The following is a 21,586-nucleotide window of genomic DNA, read 5'->3' on the forward strand; positions in this document are numbered from 1 at the left end:
TAGTTTGGATAGTAAGTTTTTTCGTGAAAATAGTGATTTTTTTTTCAGAAGTATGACTTGATAAGAAATTATTAAAAAAATAATTTATCTTAATAATAAAAAATTAATTGTACCATGTCAATATTATTTAAATATCAAATTAGTTCTTTTTTTATTTTATCGTTTAAAATACCTATAAGTTATTCAAAAATATTATGTATATAATTTTATGTGTAAATATATTATTTAATTTATTTATATATATATTTTATATTTTATATTTTAATGTATATTTTATACGAATGACTGTCTAACAAAAATGTTATTCTTACACTAAAATTAATTATCAATGTATTTGTGTATAAATATATGTATGGTTTAATTTATTTTCAGTATATATTTATATTTTAATATATATTTTATATTAGTGACTAATTTTAGTAGTTGATTTTAGTGTACACTTAACGTACTCTATATGTAAATTAGCATGTTAAATGGTAGATAGTGAGAATACAAAAGAAGTAGAGGTTGGCAAGAATGCAAGTCATGTATTGAACTGAAGAACTTAGTTTCTAGTGTGGGAAGAATAGATGAAGATAGATACCGATTCTCATACATAGAAACATAATTAACATAAGATAGAATAATGGATGGTGATTATATTGTTCCTTTCCGTGGCTCCTAAGGACACAAATCATGCAAATAAACAGCGCTTTCATTTTTGGTGCAAAGCTTTTTATGCCAACTGGCACTACCCCACACTACTAGTCCCTATAAATAGCATCAAGCATTTCCCACCCTTTTCTCAACAAGAACCATAACATATATACTTCTCTTCTTCTTTTCCTCTAGAAGAAGAATGGCATCAATGTCGGCCTCAGGTTCATGGAGTGCCAAGGACAACAAGGCCTTTGAGAGGGCACTGGCTGTCTATGACAAGGACACTCCTGACCGTTGGAATAACGTCGCCAACGCTGTTGGCGGCGGCAAGACCCCCGACGACGTCAAGACCCACTATGAGCTTCTTCTTCGAGATATTAAGTTCATTGAATCTGGCCAAGTTCCATTTCCATACCACAAAAATCTTAATCCAACCTCTCAACAAGAAGATGACAACAATAGGTAATAACATAGTGTGTGTTTAGATTACAGTTTGCAAACGAAAATTTGTATAAAATTGATTTTGCAAACTTGATTTTGATCAAAAGTAAGTTTGTGTTAAAGTGATTTATGTTTGATAATTTTTGTATCAAAATGAATTATAGTAAAATAAATATTGTTTAACTTGTACCATTCAAAATCACTTTTAGATTGGATATGTGATTTTTGTTTCTTTCAACAATTTAGAAAAAAAAATGATATTTTTACTATTTTTTTTCTTTACACTTCTTATATATTTTTATGGTATAAAAGATAAATTTTTTTTTTCTATTTCTTACTAATCACTTTAAATAAAAGATATACAAAAGGAAAATTTAAAAAGAATATATAAATAATTAGATCTCTAAAACAACTCCACACACAGAGTAATCTCTTGTGTGTTACATATATTTTTCATAAATCTCTTTTTTTTTTTAAGAAAAGTTCTTTATATTGATAACTTTAATTTGCATTTTCTAATTTTTTTTTAAAACAATGTATACTCTACTTATTTACAAAAAAAAATGTAACTTAATTTTTATCTTTCCTAGATCGTACTAAGGCTTTTAAATATTTAATTAACACTATTTTACTTAAAATGTCTATATTTGCATTCTTTAAGAAAATGCCATGTGTGCACATATAAATAGTAAGGTCATTAAATTCAACCATAGCTAAGTTATTATATATACGTACCAACTCTGCATAGAGTAAGTATATTATTATTTGATCTTCCCGGATCTATATAATTAATAATTTAATTTATACCTTTCCTCTTTTGATTGCAGGCTTAAGAATCTAAAGCTAAATTAATGCCCAAACACTATCATCATCAACCTCTAATTTCGGACCGACGTAACCAAATACCTTTTTCCATGATATAAAATCCGTAGTAGTATTTTAATGTCAGGAAATGCTAATACAGTGGCATGAGAATATATATATATATATATATATATATATATATATATATATTACTTAGTTATCATAAGAATCATATATATTCTATGAATCTCTCTTTGTATTTTTATTTTTCTATTGTTCATGCTGTCAACAAAAAGAATGAATGACTGTTTCAATTTCTTATCCTAAATAAATTAAAGCTTTAATTTTACTATGAGCTTCAATTATCATTACAATGTATCATAAATAGAAATATCAATGCTAATAGCTGCTATACATAGAATCTTTAACATTTGAACTGACCTATCTTATATAAAATGGTATATAATAATTTTATTATTTTTTTAAATATTTACAAATAACATAAAATAATGATATGAAGGAAATTCTAAGATATTTATGGATCATACCGCAGAAGTATATATATAAATTCAGTGAACTGAAATCATTGCTTGTTGGACCCCGAAAAATTCACAACGTATAAAGAAGCGGGAAATTTGCTTTGAGTGGTAAAAAAATATAAGAAAGGTATAAAGTATCAACATATTATCTGGCAATTTATTATCAATAATAATTAATTATTATATTTTAATACATGTATAAAGAGACAAATTTAAAAAATATATTTATAAAAATACTTTTATTAGTAGATATAGGCATAAAAAAGATATTTTTATTAGACATATCTGTAAAGACACTTCTATTAAACACAATTATAAATAAGAGTTAACAGAAATTGATAGAAATGCTGTTGGTAACGTAATGGAATTGAAAAATATATAGAGAGAATCAGTTACTATTGATTCACAAAGAAAACATAATTACTATTTTGACCATTTACATTGACAGCACATCTATTTGGCCCTTCATTTTGCTTATTCTTGTTTCCTTTTTTCTTACATTCTTTCTTTTTAAGCCAGTTATTTAGGGTAAGTGTTGCAATATCCCATCAAGTATGATGGTGTAATAAAAACCCAAACAAAAAGTTAGGTTTGGAGATTAAAAAGGTGTTGAGAGTTTTATTATGATACATTAATTATTGCATTAACTATTAGTACGGGTTTAGCGAAATTTGAATAATGATAGTTTAAAAACCAAATTGAGTGAGGTTTCTATATATAACACATGCATTTACCATTGTCAATTGTCCTTTTTTATTGAGCATAGAATATCATGTTGTCTCTTCTCGGTCTTTCCAAAAGTAAAATCGTATTTTACTTGAATAATGTCAATAATAATTAGAATAATACTACATGTTCTGAAGATTATCTAAAACGTTGATTTGGACCTGAGAGGTTCAAATTCCTTAAAGTGGCAGCGTCCGACCTTTTTGGTGTCGAGGTGCCGCCTATCCGAGTTCCTCGTAAGGAGATGGGGTGATACCTGTAAGAGACTTCCGATGCTTAAGTTACCAAGAACTTTAAGTAGGTTTTTAGTAAAGTAGAACATGTATTATTATACTTGGGGTGCTAGTATATTTATAGTAGAGTAGATAGCCACTTTTGTTGTAATAGTTATATCTTTTCTGGTAGATAATTATTCCTTTTATCTTGGGAGTCTGTTAAAATATCCCTTCTAGACGTAGGGAAGAAATATATGGAGGCAGTTACTCGTCTAAATCAAGTAGAGCTGGACCTCTACGTTGATATCCGACCTCCTTAAAGAAGTCGGATTTTTGGTGAAGTCCATCTTTACTGGTGAGTCTTTTTGTGTTATTGGGTCTGGCTTTTATCTGTTGGGACAGAGATAAATACTACATACATATTCAAGTTTTTCTGTTAATCAAATTCAACCAAGTTGATTTAATATAACAAAAATCAATTATGACTAGTATTATTCGAAATTTTATTGTTTAACTTAATTGAATTTAATTTATAAAAAGACTTGGAAGTGTAGTATTACTCTAATATTGTTTTACTCTAATATGTATACGTGTGCCCATAGTATCTTTATTAATTTGGTAATGTTAGAAAAATAATATCTAAAATTATCTTATATAACATAATATTTATAATTTTATACACATAATATTCAAATTACATATATATTACATCTAAAATTATACAATTATTCTAACGATAATTAATAAATATTAAATAAAATAATTTTAATTATTTGAGCTTTTTGGTTGCCTCCTAAACATTATTGTGATTAATTAGTTACAATGTTTGTGATGAGTTTGGTTTGCTGTTGAATACATATACTGAAACCATTAATTTCATGCATATATATCGTGATCTTAACATTGAGTTTAGCTATTTTATGCATATATATAGTAGTTTTCACCATTTCCCACCGAAAAAATAAATAAATAAATTAGTTGGGTTTTGCCTTAGAAATTTTATGTTCATGAGAATAAAAAAAATTATGTTTGAAGAAGGTTAAGAATATTTTAGGAAATAATTCTGCTAGATAATATATAACATGTGTTTTTGAGCTATATCTCATACTAATCAATTAATTGTCATTAATTAGTAAAGATTTAAATTTTATTTTTTAAAATATAAATCAATAATTATTAATTATAATTATTTAAAATTAACTAGTTAAAAATTATTTACCCATGCTTCTCCTTTAAGAAATTAAAGTTTTAGTTATATAATTTTCACCATCTTAATTACTTCATAAATCATGATGATGACGACCATTATTATAGGGTTTAAATTTAAAATAATATTACATATCAAAGTCTTTTTATAAATAAAATCTAATTAAATAAAGCAATAAAACTTAATATAATATTAGTTATAATTGATTTTTATTATGTTAAACTAATTTAATTAAACTTAATTAATAAAAAGATTTAGATGTATAAGATTATTTTTAAATTTATTCTTCTCATTATTAAAAAATAATAATTATTTTCCTCATTAGATACACAGTAGTACAGTACCCTTTATAACACTATAATATCAATTACTTTAATTTGCACAAGTTTATACTCAAATTTATTTAATATTTATTCAGCCCAAGGGTGGTTATCATTGACTGATCTCTATATATATATAATTGAAGTATCCAGCATCAAGCAGCAGCTTGTATATATTATGCATTTCACTGCCCCCATATATCTTAGAAAAATCAATCACGTGATTATATATTATACTGTTGTGCCAATGGAACTTTTTTTTTTCTTTTTAAATGGCAAACGAGATTTTTTCCCGTAGATTATGGTTTTTGCATATAATAAGTAGCAGAAACTAGAGAGTAGCATTTTGTTACGACCAATAGAAAGATGAGATGAGAATGGTCCAACCAATGTTGAAGCCTGAATTAGACAATTCATCGGATACATATAGTAGATGCACATAAATATATAGGTTTGTTTGTTCAACAACTTGGTGCCTCGGCATTCTTGATAATGTTAATGGTCCACTAAATAATGAACAATTATCTTCATTTTTTAACTGTTATCACGTTTCCACAAAACAAACCCTTCTTCATTAGGAAACATTAACACACCTTTGGATCAAGAGAAATAGTAAGAAAGACATTCAGAAAGAAGAAGATTAAAAAAATTGATTTTCACTTGGTTTGGTTTAGTATGAACAGTAGAAGAGAATAAAAAATTTATGATGGTCCCACACATAAAATTTTCTCTCCTCCATCAACCAAAAAACTCAAACAAAAAGGGGTTGCAGTATGAAAATGTTTTGAGAGTTACTTAAAACGTTAATTTGGGTCTGAATGATATGGCAGCGTTTGACTTTTTTGATTTCGAGGTGCCATCTGTCTGAGTTCTTCGTGAGGAGATGGGAAGTGATACCTGCAAGAGACTCCGATTCTTAAGTTAGCAAGGATTTTTAGCAGGTTTTTAGTAGATTAGAATGTGAGTTGTATCAGTGTATTATTTATAGTAGAGTAAATAACTACTTTTGTTGGAGTAGTTCTATCTTTTGTGATAGATAAGCATTCCCTTTATCTTGAGAGTTTGTTGGGATCTTCCTTTTAGAGAAGATAGAGATAGTAGGAGAATCTTAAGAAAACAGTTACTTGTTAGGCTAAGTAGAACTAGGCCTCTAAGTGGTTGTCCGACCTCTTTAAAGAGGTTGGGCTTATCACGAAGTTCACCTTTATTGGTGGGCCTTTTTGCGTTATTAAGCCTAACTTTCGTTTTGCTGGGCCAGAGTATAAACAGAAAATATCTTAATTACTTTTTTTTTCAAAGGCAAAATGGTATTTATTTATTAAAGAAAAATAAATAAAAATTGTGGGTCCACATTGGACAACCATACGACAATGTAAGAAAGGGATTTCCAAACAATTAGCATATCTTTAACGAAGCATGACTAAACACACATATTAAGTCTCATTTCTCTTCTGGACCTCCTCCATGAATTCATGCACTAAAGTAATAATCAAATATGGTGAAGTGCTTTTGTTCTCAAAGACAAGAAGATTTTTCGCTGTCCAAATTTTTCATAGAATAATTACTGCCAGTGCTAAATTTTTTCTCCAATGATGTCTTCGCCGTGCTTCTTCCACGAACCGGCTCCATCGCACCCAAAATTTCTCTGAGCAGTTCTGCACCAGATAAGCTCACAGGTCTGACTGCTGCCAAACTTCTTGTGACTTTGGACAATCAATTAAGTAGTGATTAAATGTTTTTTCCCAAATTGTTACATCTAGGGCAGATTTCTGGGATTGCTGGTAGCCTTTCATGAAGTCGACGACGAAGCGGGATGCCGTCATGAAGGGCTTTCCACAGGAATATCTTAATCTTCGGCGGACATTGAAGTTCCCACAACGAATTCTATAGTCTCTTTTTCCTGCACAAATAGGGTAATTGGCTAATTGGAGAATGCACCATTTGAAAAGTTGTTTTGTAACCGGAAGCCACCGTGAACCTGCCATCCCTCTCGCTTCCCCAGGTAATTTGATCTTCTCCTACTTCCATAATAGCAGTTTGTAAGATTTCTGATGCAATTTCTGCATTGAAATGATTTCTCCTTTCACTGTCTATTATGAATGAGCTGATTAACCCAAATCAAATTTGGGTTTGTAACTGTTTGCTGTTGTTCGGATATTGACTTCACATTTTTAGCCACCACTCTTCCATAATTCTAATCTGACTGCTTCGCCCCACTTGTCAACAGATACTTTGTTTGATAATTTTCCTTTCTTCTAGCAGACTTCTCCAGACCCAAGAAGGGTTCCGACCTGTGTCAGCTCGTAGAAAAGAAAAAATTAAAATATTTGCTTCTGTAAATTCTACTGATTAGAGAATTAGGTTTTCTTGTTTATTAGCCAACGTGGCTAAATTATAGGCTTTCAAGTCTTTAAAACCTAAGTCTCCATACATCTTTTCTTTGTAAATTATATCCCACCTGATCCATTGTAATCTTCTTTCCGAGCCCCTTTGTCCCCACCAAAAAATTATCATCTTTCTCTGAATCTCGTCTAGCAGTGTGTCTGGGAGTTTAAAATAGCTCAAAGTATAGAGCAGAACTGTCGTAGTCACTGTTTTAATTAATACCTCTCTCCCACTGAACGATAATAATGATCGCTTCCAAACCTGCAGTTTCTTATCAACTTTCTCCTCTATAAAATTAAAGGTATGAGTTTTTGATCTATTAACCACTGCTGGCAGTCCCAAATACTTATTTTGTCTATCTATGTGCGTAATCTGAAGTAAATGAGACAAAAATTCTCTGGTTAAACTATGAGTATTTTTACTATAGAAAATAGATGACCTAGAGATATTAATTGTCTATCCACTAACATCACCATGGCACTCCAGTGTCTCCATCAACTTGTGACATTCTATCTCATTTGTCTTGCAAAAGAGAATGGAATCATTTGCAAAGAATAAGTGGTGGACTATAGGGCATCTACCATTGAGTCTTAAACCTAAGATTTCTCTCCTTTGTTCTCCTCTGTGGAACAGATGAAAAAGTCTTTCTGCACAAAGTAGAAAAAGGTAAGGGAAGAGGGGATCACTTTGTCGTAATCTCCTACATGGTTTGAAAAAACCATATGGTTGTCCATCTACAGTAATAGAATAGGACACCGTGGTAACACACTCCTTAATTCAGTCCACCCATTTATTGCAAAACCAAGCTTCTTCATTATCTCCTAAACAAAAGACCATTCAACTCTGTCGTAAGCCTTACTCATATCGAGCTTTACTGCCATCTCATAGCCTCCATAATTTTTGTTTTTCGGAAAATATATAAATCCGTGGGCAATTAGGATGTTATCACTAATCAAACCCCTTTAGTAAAGGCACTCTAATTATCACTAATAATTTTATCCAACACACCCTACATTCTATGAACAAGAATCTTGAAAATAATCTTGTAAAAAATACTGCTAAGGCTAATTGGACGAACTTGGGTCATGGATTCTGTATTTGGCACCTTTGGGATTAGGCATATATGAGTATGATTCATTGCTCGCAGCATTCTTTTCCCTGCAAAAAAGTTCTTTATGGCAGCATTAAGATCATCTTTAATTATTTTTTAGAAGTATTGGTAAAATCTAGCAGTGAATCCGTCATCCTCTGAGACTGAGAAAGCATTGATAGAAAAATGTTGCTTTTTTTATTTCTTTTTCTATGACTCGTCTAGTAAGTCTTCGATTTGTTTCTTCATCCACCTTAGCCTCCAAGTCCTCTCATTTGCCCGTGGCTGGTCTGGAGTTTGAAGATGTGAACAAATTTTGGAAGTACCGCAACATTCTTCTCCCTGCAAAAAAGCTCTTTATGACAGCATTAAGATCATCTTTAATTATTTTTTAGAAGTGTTGATAAAATTTAGCAGTGAATCCGTCATCCCCTAAAACTGAGAATGCATTGATAGAAAATATTGCTTTTTTCATTTCTCTTTGACTTCTTCTATGACTCGTTTAGTAAGTCTTTGATTTGTTTCTTCATCCACCTTAGCCTCCAAGTCCATCCTCTAATTTGCGCGTGACTAGTCTGGAGTTTAAAAATGTTAGAGAATCATTAGCATTAATTAGGATCAATTAGTATCGTCTATATTTATGTAGTATATCTGTATATTAATTATAGGATTCTATGCTTTTATTACTCTGATTCATTTAGCACCTATAAATACCTCTTGTATATTGTACTTTTGGGTACAACTCAATAATACACTTTTCATATTATTCTCTCAGTCTCTTGTTTCTATCATGGTATCAAGAGCTTAGGTCTTTTTTTTTTTCCGATGAATATTAGTTCATAGCCCCTTTGTTTTTCCTTGTCGGCAGTGTTCTTTGGCCTCCTTTTTCGTTCTCTTTTTGACGCTTTGGTTCGTCACCCCCATAACCATCTTGTTCCTCTTGTCGCCGTGATTCCAACGCAACCAGAACCGTCGCCATCCGCCCCCGGACGCGCCTCCACGCGCCGCCGAAAGACGCTGCCACGACCAGGTTGATCTTCCCTCCAGCTTCCACCCGTGCCACTTTGCTCGCAATTTTCGAGCTGTTACCGACGCTTTGGTTCGTCACCTCCGGCATCATCGTGTTCTTCTCTCCGTCAGCTTTCCAACGCCGCCAAGATCTCCTCCAGAGACCGCCGCACGCGCCCCCACGCGCCGCTGGAAGATCGCTGTCCACCTCCATTGATCCTCCCCCGAGATGCTTCAGTAGCCGTTGGATCTTGCTGTTGATCACACGATCCTGAAGCCGCCACGTGTCACGCCACCAGCCATCCCTGCGACCCGCGCACCCGCTCCTGACCCGACCCGGCCCGCGCGCTGACCCGGCCGCCACCTCGACGCCAGCTCGTCCTCCTCATCCTCTCACGGGCTGCCACGTGTCTCCGTTGCCCTGACGTGGCGCTGACGTGGCTGCTGACGTGGCAGACAAGTGGGACCCTCCCTAAGGTTTTTTGGTGAGCTCTTTCCGATTTTGCCATCCGTTTCCTCATTTTCTGCTCCGAAATTGCAGTTTTTCTCTCCTCTCCTTGTTCTCTATGACTACTTTTATGGAAAAGTCAGATGTTTTTGCTGCCACAGACAGAAAAGGGGTCTTCTGTCGCAACTGTAACCATTTTGGGCACCCGTTCTCCAGCTGTCCCTCTGTTGAATGTCGCACATGCCACCAGAAAGGGCATATTAGCTACCATTGTTCACAGTTGTTCTGCCGTTATTGCAAGCTCTCGGGACATTTGCTTACTACCTGTCCTACTCGTCCACCACGTCCTGCGCCTGCTTCTGCTGTTGCTGCTACTACTGAACCTACCACTGTCTCTCTATCTGATATTGCATCTCTTCTACAGCATCTTCTCTCTGTTTCTGGTAATACCCCTGCTGCTTTATCGAGCCCTCCAGGTACTTCTAAATGGTACTTTGACTCAGGTTGCTTTAATCACATGTCTCCGTTGCGTAATATTTTCTCGTCTATGTCTGCAACTACAAATGGACCTTCTGTCAATACTGCAAATGGCTCCCTCTTGCATGCAACACACAAGGGTTCTATATCTCAGTCATCTCTTAATCTTCCTGATACTTACTACATTCCCAAATTAAACTTCAATCTTATTTCTGTTGGTCAACTTGTTGATCTGGGTTTTGACGTCACCTTTTCTGTTTCTGGTTGTCGTGTACAGGATCCTCGGACGGGACAGATCATCGGGACTGGACGTAAGGTCAGAAGGTTGTTTGAACTTGAAAGTCTTCATATTCCTCCTGTACCAAATCTCTGTGCTGCTTCTTCTCCCTCTACCCTTCACTTATGGCATCAACGTCTTGCCCACACCTCCTTAGGAAAACTGCGTCCTCTTGTATCTCAGGGTGTTTTAGGTCAGGTTCCGAATGAATCTTTTGACTGCATTTCTTGCCAAACTGCCAAACAACCTGCTTTATCTTTTCACAATAATTCATCCCTTGCTTGCTCTCCTTTTGATCTCATTCACTCTGATGTTTGGGGCCCCGCTCCCACTGCCTCTATGGGCGGAGCTCGATACTTTGTTGTTTTCATTGATGATTATTCCCGTTTTACTTGGGTTTATTTGATGACTAATCGCCATGAGTTACCTCAGATCTATATCAACTTTGCTACTATGATTAAAACTCAGTTTTCCAAAGCCATTAAGGTTTTCCGACGTGATAATGCTATGGAATACCGTGATTCCAAACTCTTAGCCTTTCTTGCAGAACAGGGTACTCTGTCTGAGTTTTCTTGTCCTGGTACGTCTCAACAAAATGGTAGAGCTGAACGCAAACACCGTCACATTCTTGACTCCGTCCGTGCAATGCTCCTTTCCTCTTCGTGTCCTGAGCGTACTTGGGGTGAAGCTGTTCTTACTGCTGTTTATGTTATCAATAGACTCCCTTCTTCTGTTCTTGGTAATGTTACTCCCTTTGAGCGTCTTTATCATACCCCCCCAGATTACAGTTCTCTTCGAGTTTTCGGTTGTGTATGTTTTGTTCTTCTTCAGCCTCATGAACATAGTAAACTTGAACCTCGGGCTCGTATGTGTTGTTTTCTTGGTTATGGCACTGAACATAAGGGTTATCGTTGTTGGGATCCTCTTTCTAAACGTATTCGTATATCTCGTCATGTTGTCTTTTGGGAGCACCACATGTTTTCTCGGTTCTCATCCTTTGAGTCGATTCCTACTACTCAGTCACCTTTGTTTACTAACCCCAATGTTGATCTTTTTCCTAGTGATGATTCTACAGGTTCTATCTCGAGTGACCCTCCACAGCCTCCTGTTCCTCCGCCTTCTCCATCTCCCGTTGATTCCAGACCGGACGATGATCCTGCTCCTACCGTCATGCCTCCTCCTCCCGCTCGTTCTTCTAGGGTAAGGAATCCACCTCCTCATCTTCTTGATTATCATTGCTTTTCTACTATTCTTCATCAACATGAACCTAAGACATTCAGAGAAGCCTCCTCCAACCCAAATTGGCAACAAGCAATGCAAGAAGAATTACAGGCACTTGAAAAAGCACACACTTGGGATCTGGTTGATCCTCCTTCTGATCAGGAAGTTGTGGGCAGTAGATGGGTATACAAGATCAAGACTCGCTCTGATGGCTCTATTGACCGTTATAAGGCCCGCTTGGTTGCTCAAGGTTGTACGCAAGAGTATGGTATTGATTATGAAGAGACTTTTGCCCCTGTCGCTCGCCTTACGTCTGTTCGAGCTCTTCTTGCCATTGCCGCGGTTAAAAAATGGTCTCTCAGTCAGATGGATGTGAAGAATGCATTTCTTAATGGGGATTTGAAAAAGACAGTCTATATGAAACCACCTCCGGGATATCCTTGTCCTTCTGATAAGGTTTGTCTCCTTCGCAAGGCACTTTATGGACTTAAGCAAGCTCCTCGTGAATGGTTTGACAAGTTCAGCACTACCATATGCAGTCTTGGTTTTACTTCTAGCCCTCATGAGAATGCGCTCTTCATTCGTAAAAGCGAACATGGAGTTGTTCTTCTACTTTTGTATGTTGATGACATGATAATCACTGGGGATGATGTTGATGGTATCTCTGCTCTCAAGGCCTCACTTCACCGTACCTTTGAGATGAAAGATCTTGGTTCTCTCAGCTATTTTCTTGGTCTCGAGGTCATCTCCACCGATGATGGCATCTATCTCTCTCAGGCTAAGTATGCTTCAGATCTTCTTGCTCGTGCTGGGATTACAGATAGTCGCACTGAGTCTACTCCTCTTGAGCCTAATGTTCGATTTACCCCTATGGATGGCACTGTTTTGGATAATCCGACTCTCTATCGACAGTTAGTTGGCGGTCTGGTCTACTTGACTGTCACCCGTCCAGACATCGCCTATCCAGTTCATGTACTTAGCCAGTTCTTGTCAGCTCCTCGTACTACTCACTATGCGGCAGTTCTGCGCATTCTTCGCTACATCAAAGGCACTCTCTTTCATGGTCTTTATTTTTCTGCCCATTCCTCTTTATCTCTTCAGGCTTACTCCGATGCTGATTGGGCTGGTGATCCCACTGATCGTCGTTCTACTACTGGTTACTGTTTGTTTCTTGGCGACGCTCTTATTTCTTGGCGTGCTAAGAAGCAAACGTTCACTGCTCGCTCAAGCACAGAAGCTGAGTACCGTGCCCTCGCTGACACCACTGCTGAAGTTGTCTCGGTTCGTTGGCTTCTCGAAGATTTGGGTGCTCCTCAGTCGTCCCCTACTGATGTTTTTTGTGATAATCGCAGTGCTATTCAGATCGCCCATAATGATGTCTTTCATGAACGCACCAAACACATTGAGCTTGATTGTCACTTTGTTCGGCAACGTATCCTTATTGATGCTATTCGTCTCATTGCTGTTGGAACACTAGATCAGACTGCTGATATCTTCACGAAAGCTCATCACCCGACTCGTTTCCGGACTTTGTTATCCAAACTCAAGTTGGTATCCTTAGCTCCCACTTGAGTTTGAGGGGGGATGTTAGAGAATCATTAGCATTAATTAGGATCAATTAGTATCATCTATATTTATGTAGTATATCTGTATATTAATTATAGGATTCTATGCTTTTATTACTCTGATTCATTTAGCACCTATAAATACCTCTTGTATATTGTACTTTTGGGTACAACTCAATAATACACTTTTCATATTATTCTCTCAGTCTCTTGTTTCTATCAAAAAATATGAACAAATTTGGGAAGTACTCAAATAACAATTTGAACTATACCTGCAGTGTCTCATCTAAAATTTTTCTCACCATCTTTTAGCCTCAAAGTCATAAAATGTAACGATAATGCTAACTGTGTAGTTGGACACAAAGCTATACCTGCACATACATGAAGCACTCTTTGATTGCTTGCTATGTATATATACAGTATTACAACATACTTTAAAACAAATAGTGGAAATCTTAAATAAAACTCAAAAGAAACCATGGAAAAAAATTTTAATTGTAAGTAATTTTAATATATATTTAGATGTAAGGCATTTGCGTCGGAACTTGGAACCAATCAATTTAGATTTGAAATTTATAATCAAATATAAGTAAATTAATTCTTACATGCGTTTCATTATTATGAAATTATCTATTTATATAAATTCTAAATTATTTAAAATGCATATAAAAGGTATATATTTTATTATATAATAAAAATGTTTTTCATAACATAATATAAACTCAGCCCACTTCGATGTTAACATATAAGTTATGTTTGAGATTGGACCTAACAAAATCGGCATAATAGCGTAGAGCCCAATACAGGTGACCTAGTCCACATGGATCAGACCTGCTTGAATACGTGTCTCTAAAATTTGTAACTGACTTGACTTGAGAAGCAAAACAAGCTAATATTGTTATTCTATAAATATTTCAACACATAAATCCTTTTCATGTTCAAACACAAACACCCCCACTCACTCACTCGCATTCATTCCCTTCTCTCTTTTTTTTTTTTTTGTCTAGTTCATTCCCTTCTCTTCTTTCGGTCTGACATCCTTCTTTTTGGTATGTATTTCTTTCAGCCTGGCACAGTGACTTTACCTTTATCTTCCAAAATAATGGCCCTAACCCAAATGAAATGTCATTCGGTAAAGATGAGCATTATGGCTCATTTAATCCATCTATGTTTGTTTCCAAACTGGGCTCCCTTATACAATCCAGTCCTTTTGGTTTGTTTGTTTTCAAAATGGGCTTTCAAAAAAATGTCCTTCCAAATAAAATTAAATTGAAAAACCCCTCAAGTCTCACTTTCTTAACAATGAACATCAAGACCAAAAAATAATAAACACCAATGAACATAATTTCATTCATTAAAAAATGAAAAATTGAAAGCATAATTTATCGTTTTTTTTTTTAAATCATGAAACCACTGTTGATAGTTCACCAAAATTAACCTGTAAGTTCGCCAAATTTCTAAAACCTCTCAAATCTTTGTTCATACTGCATAGCTACAAACAAAAACCTCAAATACAATTCTATTTTAAGTAATTTATTACGCTTGTTAAGAAAAATTCTCACTTTTAAGTTTTGCTAATAAGTAATTTTTTAAATCAAATTCATTAAAATTAAAATTTTATAAATATTGTTTATACATCTAAACTTATTAGTTATTAGAATACTTACCGTATATTTGGATTAAAATTTGTAACGAAAGTTTGTATAAAATTAATTTTGTAAAATTGATTTTAATATTATTGTTTTAAGATTTTAATACATCTTTTTTTTTTTTCTAAATTTAGTATATGAATTTTCAACTTATTTTTTGTGTATTATTTATTTTAATTTTAAAGTCCAATAACATTTTTTGTTATACAAATATGTTATTTTTAATATTTATATATTATTTTTTTTTGAATTTCAGTTTAATATCTAAAACTTATAAAAAAACCTAAAATTTATAAAAAAAATAGTTAACTTGATTAACAGATTACCTTTTTAAATTCAGACTATTTAAATAAAAAATTTAAATTTAACGAATAAATAAAGTGTAAAACACTCTATACTTAACAAAAAACGTTTAAAAATAAACTTTTTTTTATGACCAATTTTACCAATTCAACTAATAAGTGTGTGTTTGGATTACGGTTTGCAAACTGAAGTTTGTATAAAATTGATTTTGTAGAATTGATTTTGATCAAAAGTAAGTTAGTATTAACGTGGTTTATGTTTGATAATTCTTATTCAAAATGGATTATAATAAACTAAATATTGTTTGGATTACATTATTCAAAATCACTTTTAGATAAAAAATTACAAAAAAGACATGAATTTAAATAATTATTTTATGTTCTTATAATTTTATTTTAAATATTTAAATAAATTTTAATATTTTTTTAGTACTCTCAATATTTTTTAGTACTCTAATAGAATTAATAGAATTATAATACAAAGTAAAAAAAATATTCCATACAAAAAAGAAATAACAATAACAGTAAAAGAATTCATATAAAAAAATAAAAATTTTATAAAAAATAATAATATACATAAGAGAGTATTAGAAAAAAGTACTATAAAAAAAATAAACATATGAATTACGAAGGACATAATTGGTACATAGAACCTAAAGTTCAATCCAACGTGAAAAGGTGAACGGAAAAGCTAGAATTTTTAGCTTTTGGTAAACCTGGGTTGAAAGCAGAAATCACTTCTGCATTTACAGCATAAAAATATTGCCAAACATAAAGATAAAGTTTTCAAAAAACCCAAACAAGCTTCTCTCGTTCTCCAACGCAAATCCAAACACACCCTAAGTGATTGAGTAAATCAATAATTTAACCATTAACCAAACACACTTGTATATGGTAGAGGATAAAATAAAAAGACACACGTGGCGAAATCTTTAAAAGCAAACATTTCAGTTTTGGTCTTTTGGAATTTGAAGTTTGAAAATTGGATTGAGAGTGACAGAAGAAAAGAGAAGCCATGGACTTGGGAGATGAAACCGACATCTCTCAACCCTACACCCAAGAGGACGGCGACCCCCACCTCATCGGCTTCATCAACGCCAACATCGTCGGCCTCCGCTACTACTCCGGCATCGTCAACGGCCGCGAAATGGTCGCCCTCCTCCGCGAACCCCTCAACCCTTACGACCCCAACGCCATCAAAGTCCTCAACACCCGCTCCATCCAGGTCGGTCACATCGATCGCACCGTTGCCGCCGCGCTTTCCCCTCTCATCGACTCTGAACTCATCACCGTCGAAGCCATTGTCCCCAACCGCCGCTCCAAGACCAACAGCTTCCGCCTCCTCTGCCAAATCCACATCTTCGCCCCTCTCCCTTCGTTCCCCACTGTCATTGAGCTCATCTCCGAGAGAGGCCTCCACCTCATAACCCAAAACGACGCCTCCTTTACGTTATCGGAGTCCGTTGCCGTTAAAGAAACCCGCGCTGATTCGAGGTTCAAGAGTGTGGACGAGATTTTCAGGCTTGTTGATGAGAGCTTGACGGTCAAGGAGCGTGTGTCTCACGCGCTTGAGCCTCCCGAGAGCATTGTGAGGTCGAAGCTCATGGCGCACCAGAAGGAAGGGCTGTGGTGGCTACTCAACAGAGAGAAAAGCGAGGAGCTTCCACCGTTTTGGGAGGTGGGAGAAGGGGGCGAGTTTGTCAACGTGTTGACCAATTACAGCACGTGCGTTAAGCCAGAGCCTTTGAGGGGAGGGATCCTGGCCGATGCAATGGGGCTCGGGAAGACTCTCACTTTGCTCTCTCTTATTGCCCTTGACAAGGATTCTGGTCAGAGAAAGGGAAAGAAGAGAAGAAAGATTGAGATTGGGGAGAGCAGTGCAACGCTTGTAGTGTGCCCTCCTTCTGTGTTTTCGACATGGATTTCGCAATTGGAAGAACACACTGTGCCTGGTTCACTGAGGACTTGCATGTATTATGGTGACAAGAGGGCTAAGAATGCTGAGGACCTCATGGATTATGATTTGGTGCTCACTACTTACTCTACACTCTCCGTGGAGGAGGATGACCCCGACTCGCCCGTGAAGAAAGTGGTGTGGAGGAGGATCATATTGGATGAGGCTCACACTATCAAGAATTCAAATGCCCGGCAGAGCAAGATGGTTATTAGTCTCAATGCCAAGAGGAGGTGGGCTGTCACCGGCACACCTATTCAGAATGGCTCCTTGGACTTGTTTTCTCTCATGGCTTTCCTGCATTTTGAGCCCTTCTCCATAAAGAGCTATTGGCGCAGCCTTGTGCAACGGCCTCTTAATCAGGGCCTTCAGAGCGGCCTCTCACGCCTGCAGGTATATTACAATAATAACTTGTTAGTTATCTTTATCATTGTCATCAAAGCTTTTGTTGCATTGTGTTACATTGCATACTATGCTGCCTTGTGGTACCTTACATTAGTCATTAGCCTAAGCTGAATTCAGCACATTATTTGTTTATAACATGTATTTTAAGCCTGTTCCACACATGTATTATTTTTCTTATTTCTTGTGTAGTTGTGTTGATTGTTCTCTTTCTTTGGGCTGAATGAACTTCATTGATTGTTCTTATGTGTTTTGGGTTTTTGTTTCTTGTATAAGTGGTTTCAGTCTTTCTGATTGTTATACCAACTTGTTTCATTAGGTTTTGATGGCTGCAATTTCGTTAAGAAGAACAAAAGATAATGGATTGTTAGGGGTGCCACCAAAAACTATTGAGACTCAATATGTTGAACTTAATTCAGAAGAACGTGAATTGTATGATCGGATGAAAGAAGAAGCGATGCTTTTAATGAGGAGTTTTACCAATGGAACTAACAATTTTCCTGTTGTACTAAGTATGCTTTTGCGTCTTCGCCAAATCTGTACTGATTTAGCATTGTGCCCCACTGATCTCGCAACGACATTCCGTTCAACTAATCTTGAAGGTATATACTCTCTTTCCTTGCCACACAGTAAACAGTAGATATTTACTTAGTAGATTCCTATATTCAATTTATAATTCCATGTGACTGCTTCAGGGTCGTCGCTTACTTTATTACAGTAAATTTACATCCTTCTCATGAAATGTAAGTGTAAACCTGAGAACAGGATTTTCACAAAATTTTAACGCATGTTGCTGAACTTTTGATCCTTAAATTTAAAGAGACACCAAACTTACCACTTGAGGCTGAGTCATAATTCCTGAAAAATTACTGGCACTTCTCTGGATTAGTGCAGTATTAGAATCAGAATGTTCAACATAATTTAGTGCTTGTTTGGGTGTCATTAAATCGATAAAAAAATCTTTTTTCATATATTTTTTTATTTTTTAGTGTGTTTGGCAAATTTCTAACAGTAAAAGTAAAAACACTAGAAAAATAAAAAAAATAATTTTTTTGAGAAGCTACAATTTATATCTTTTTTTAAAAGATCTTTTTTCCTTTAAAAAAAATGTTTTTTCACATAATAAATGAACAAAAAAATACTTTTATCTTATTTTACCAAAAAATAATTGATAGATAAAAAGATTTTTTTACATGAGATATCCAAACATAAAATCACTTTTACTTCTGTAAAAGATATTTTGCGAGAATGGCACCCAAACAAGTCCTTAGTGTTTGATGTACAATTAATTTCTTTTTATCAAATTCCAGAGTGCTCAGTGTTTTGAATCTTGGAATATGGATGAATTCGTTTTAATCTCCCTTAGAACATTTTAAAGAATATACACAGTTCTTTCGGCTACTGGTTTCACAATATGAATGATGTCTTGGTATGTTGATTCAGATAGAAATATCTATTTTCTTTGATAACTGAAGAAGAGGTAAAAATGACATTTAGTATATTCTACTAACCATACTGTTTTTGAGCAGATGTTTCGAATAACCCAGAGTTGTTGCAAAAGTTAGTTGAGATGTTGCAAGAATGTGAAGATTACGAGTGCCCAATTTGCATTTCTCCTTCAGCGGACATCATTATCACCAGCTGTGCTCACATCTTCTGCCGACTCTGTATTCTGAAATCTCTACAATCCAGCAGATCCCGTTGTCCTCTTTGCCGTCAAGCTCTATCTGAATCTGACTTGTTCTCAGCCCCAATAGAGCCTTCTAAAGCTGACAGTACCTCTTCATCCTCATCATCGGATAAAAAGTTATCTTCCAAAACATCTGCTTTGATAAAATTTCTCAAAGAATCAAGAGAACAGAAGCCAACAGCAAAATCGGTAGTGTTTTCACAATTTCGCAAGTTGTTAGTGTTATTGGAAGCGCCTTTGAAGGAGGCTGGTTTCAAGACTTTGCGCATTGATGGCTCGATGACAGTTAAACAGAGGGCTAATGTTATTGATCAATTTCAAGACACTAAAGAAAACGGACCGACCGTTCTGCTTGCAAGCCTTAGGGCTTCAGGTGCAGGTATAAATCTCACAGCCGCCACCACGGTGTATTTCATGGAGCCATGGTGGAATCCGGCTGTCGAGGAACAGGCAATGGATCGCATCCATCGTATTGGACAGAAAGAGGCGGTGAAGATTGTTAGATTGGTTGTTCTGGACAGCATTGAGGAAAAGATACTGTTGTTGCAGGAGAAGAAGAGGGAATTAGCAAGAGAAACATTTAACAAGAGGGGAAGTGAATCTGGTGGCATGAACTATAAAGATCTAAGTTTCCTTATGTCCATAGAATGATGGTTCGATTAGGACTTTCCTTGCTTTGGGAAGGGAGGAAATTATTTTGTTTTGCTATTTTTGTTTCTCCTAACCTCTTACTTTGGCACCCTAGTTCAGATACTAATTAAACCAAAGCTATGTTTGGTGGTGACCTACTCTTTTTGGGGATAGAAAGCCTATTATACAGTTTCCTATGACCTTGCCATTCGTATGATATGTGAGAATTGTGTTAGGAAAATAAACTTCAAAAAAATAATATTTTAGTTACTTTAAATATAAATAAGATTTTATAGACAAATAAATTTAAAAAAAAAAAGAAAGAAGGTACAAAAATACACTTAAAAATTTACATGTTGGACATGATTATACTTCAATCATTTAATAAGTCACGCGTGCACAATATTTATCCACTCCGGCGGACACATTCACCTTTTCGGCCATCAATGTGTGGCGTTGTTAATTTGAGTGGACACGTGGCTCTCTTTACTCTTTGCTGGCACTGTTCTTTTGAGTGAGCTGTCCTTTTAGTGCCAACTCAAAATAAACTATTTATTTTAAAGATTAATTAAACAAAATTAATTAGAAAACCTTCGTTCTCTTTTATCTTCAGAAAGAAGATGGTTTCTGTTGAAACCCTAACGGATAACTAAGAACATGGGTTCACTTTAAGAAAAATCGAGCTCGTTATCCCTAAATTGTGGCAGCGCTGTTGGTAGCGAATCTTCCATATTGAGGAACAAGAAGAAGAAAAAAAAAGAAGTTTGACTCAAGTGTTTGCACGGAATTGAAGCTGTGGTACTTAAGTCTGGAACAGAGTGGAATCCAGACAGATTGTTTCTGTGATGTCCTCTGTGGGAGGTAGGTTTCGAAATTGCGTTGCTTTTTGTTACTAGCGTTAGGATTTTCATGTAAAATCCGAGAGATTAGTAAATAATTAGCGAATAAATTAGTTATTAATCAGGAAATTAAAAAATAAAATTTTATAGTTTAATGTGGAATAAATGACCATTTGTACCCATAAGAGATGAAAACGCTGACATTTGTACCCATGAAAGCTCGAAACTAATCTTGTACCCATGATAGATGCTGTCCGTGTGACAAAAGTGCCCTGGCTTGGATCTGAGCTTGGTTCGTGGGTTTCCGAACCTACGTGGCACTCCCACCCCCTCCCCAAAGCCATATCTGAGCCAACCATTCACCATCATCATCTTCATCTTCTTCACCATCATCCCCATCCATCACTGTCTCTTCCCAGCCACCATAACCTCCATCACCATCACCTCATCACCGCCACAGCCACCTCCCTTCACCACAACCTCCGGCGACAACGACTTTAAATCGAATCAGCAGCAGTAGCGGCATTAGCCGCACCAACAGCTTCCCGCAACAACAATGCCATCGAACAACTTGCAAAGGTATTGACATAACCCTAATGCAATAATGTCTCAAAATTCTCAATCAACCATGAAAATAGAACGGTAACAATAAGGGTTTTGGAACAAGGACAACTTACTAAAACTTGAAAAGAACAGAGGAATGGAGCGGCAGCAGTATTAGCTTCGTTTAAGCACAAACAACCCCACGGCCACCACCA

General features: G+C 35.4%; 2 protein-coding genes across 2 annotated transcripts; both read left to right on the forward strand.

Annotated features, from left to right (window-relative positions):
- The first annotated feature begins 801 nt into the window (after positions 1-801).
- Positions 802-2,236, forward strand: LOC107622056 (transcription factor RADIALIS-like). Its single transcript, XM_016323986.3, has 2 exons — positions 802-1,101; positions 1,908-2,236. Exons 1-2 carry the CDS (start codon positions 839-841, stop codon positions 1,930-1,932), a joined length of 288 nt encoding a protein of 95 aa, XP_016179472.1. The 5' UTR covers positions 802-838; the 3' UTR covers positions 1,933-2,236.
- A 14,040-nt stretch (positions 2,237-16,276) lies between these two features.
- LOC107623518 (DNA/RNA helicase protein) lies at positions 16,277-20,203 on the forward strand. Its single transcript, XM_016325828.3, has 3 exons — positions 16,277-17,660; positions 17,989-18,271; positions 19,199-20,203. The coding sequence occupies exons 1-3, from the start codon at positions 16,329-16,331 to the stop codon at positions 20,008-20,010; spliced, it is 2,427 nt and encodes an 808-aa protein (XP_016181314.1). The 5' UTR covers positions 16,277-16,328; the 3' UTR covers positions 20,011-20,203.
- The last annotated feature ends 1,383 nt before the right edge of the window (positions 20,204-21,586 follow it).

This window comes from Arachis ipaensis, chromosome B10 (assembly GCF_059453495.1).
Source record: "Arachis ipaensis isolate K30076 ecotype BB chromosome B10, ASM5945349v1, whole genome shotgun sequence".
NCBI classification, from domain to species: Eukaryota; Viridiplantae; Streptophyta; class Magnoliopsida; order Fabales; family Fabaceae; genus Arachis; species Arachis ipaensis.

Coding starts and splice junctions, on each gene's coding strand:
- LOC107622056 (XM_016323986.3), top strand. CDS start 839: ATGGCATCAATGTCGGCCTCAGGTTCATGGAGTGCCAAGGACAACAAG. Junction 1,102..1,907: donor CAAGAAGATGACAACAATAG/GTAATAACATAG, acceptor TTTTGATTGCAG/GCTTAAGAATCTAAAGCTAA.
- LOC107623518 (XM_016325828.3), top strand. CDS start 16,329: ATGGACTTGGGAGATGAAACCGACATCTCTCAACCCTACACCCAAGAG. Junction 17,661..17,988: donor GCGGCCTCTCACGCCTGCAG/GTATATTACAAT, acceptor TTGTTTCATTAG/GTTTTGATGGCTGCAATTTC. Junction 18,272..19,198: donor CCGTTCAACTAATCTTGAAG/GTATATACTCTC, acceptor GTTTTTGAGCAG/ATGTTTCGAATAACCCAGAG.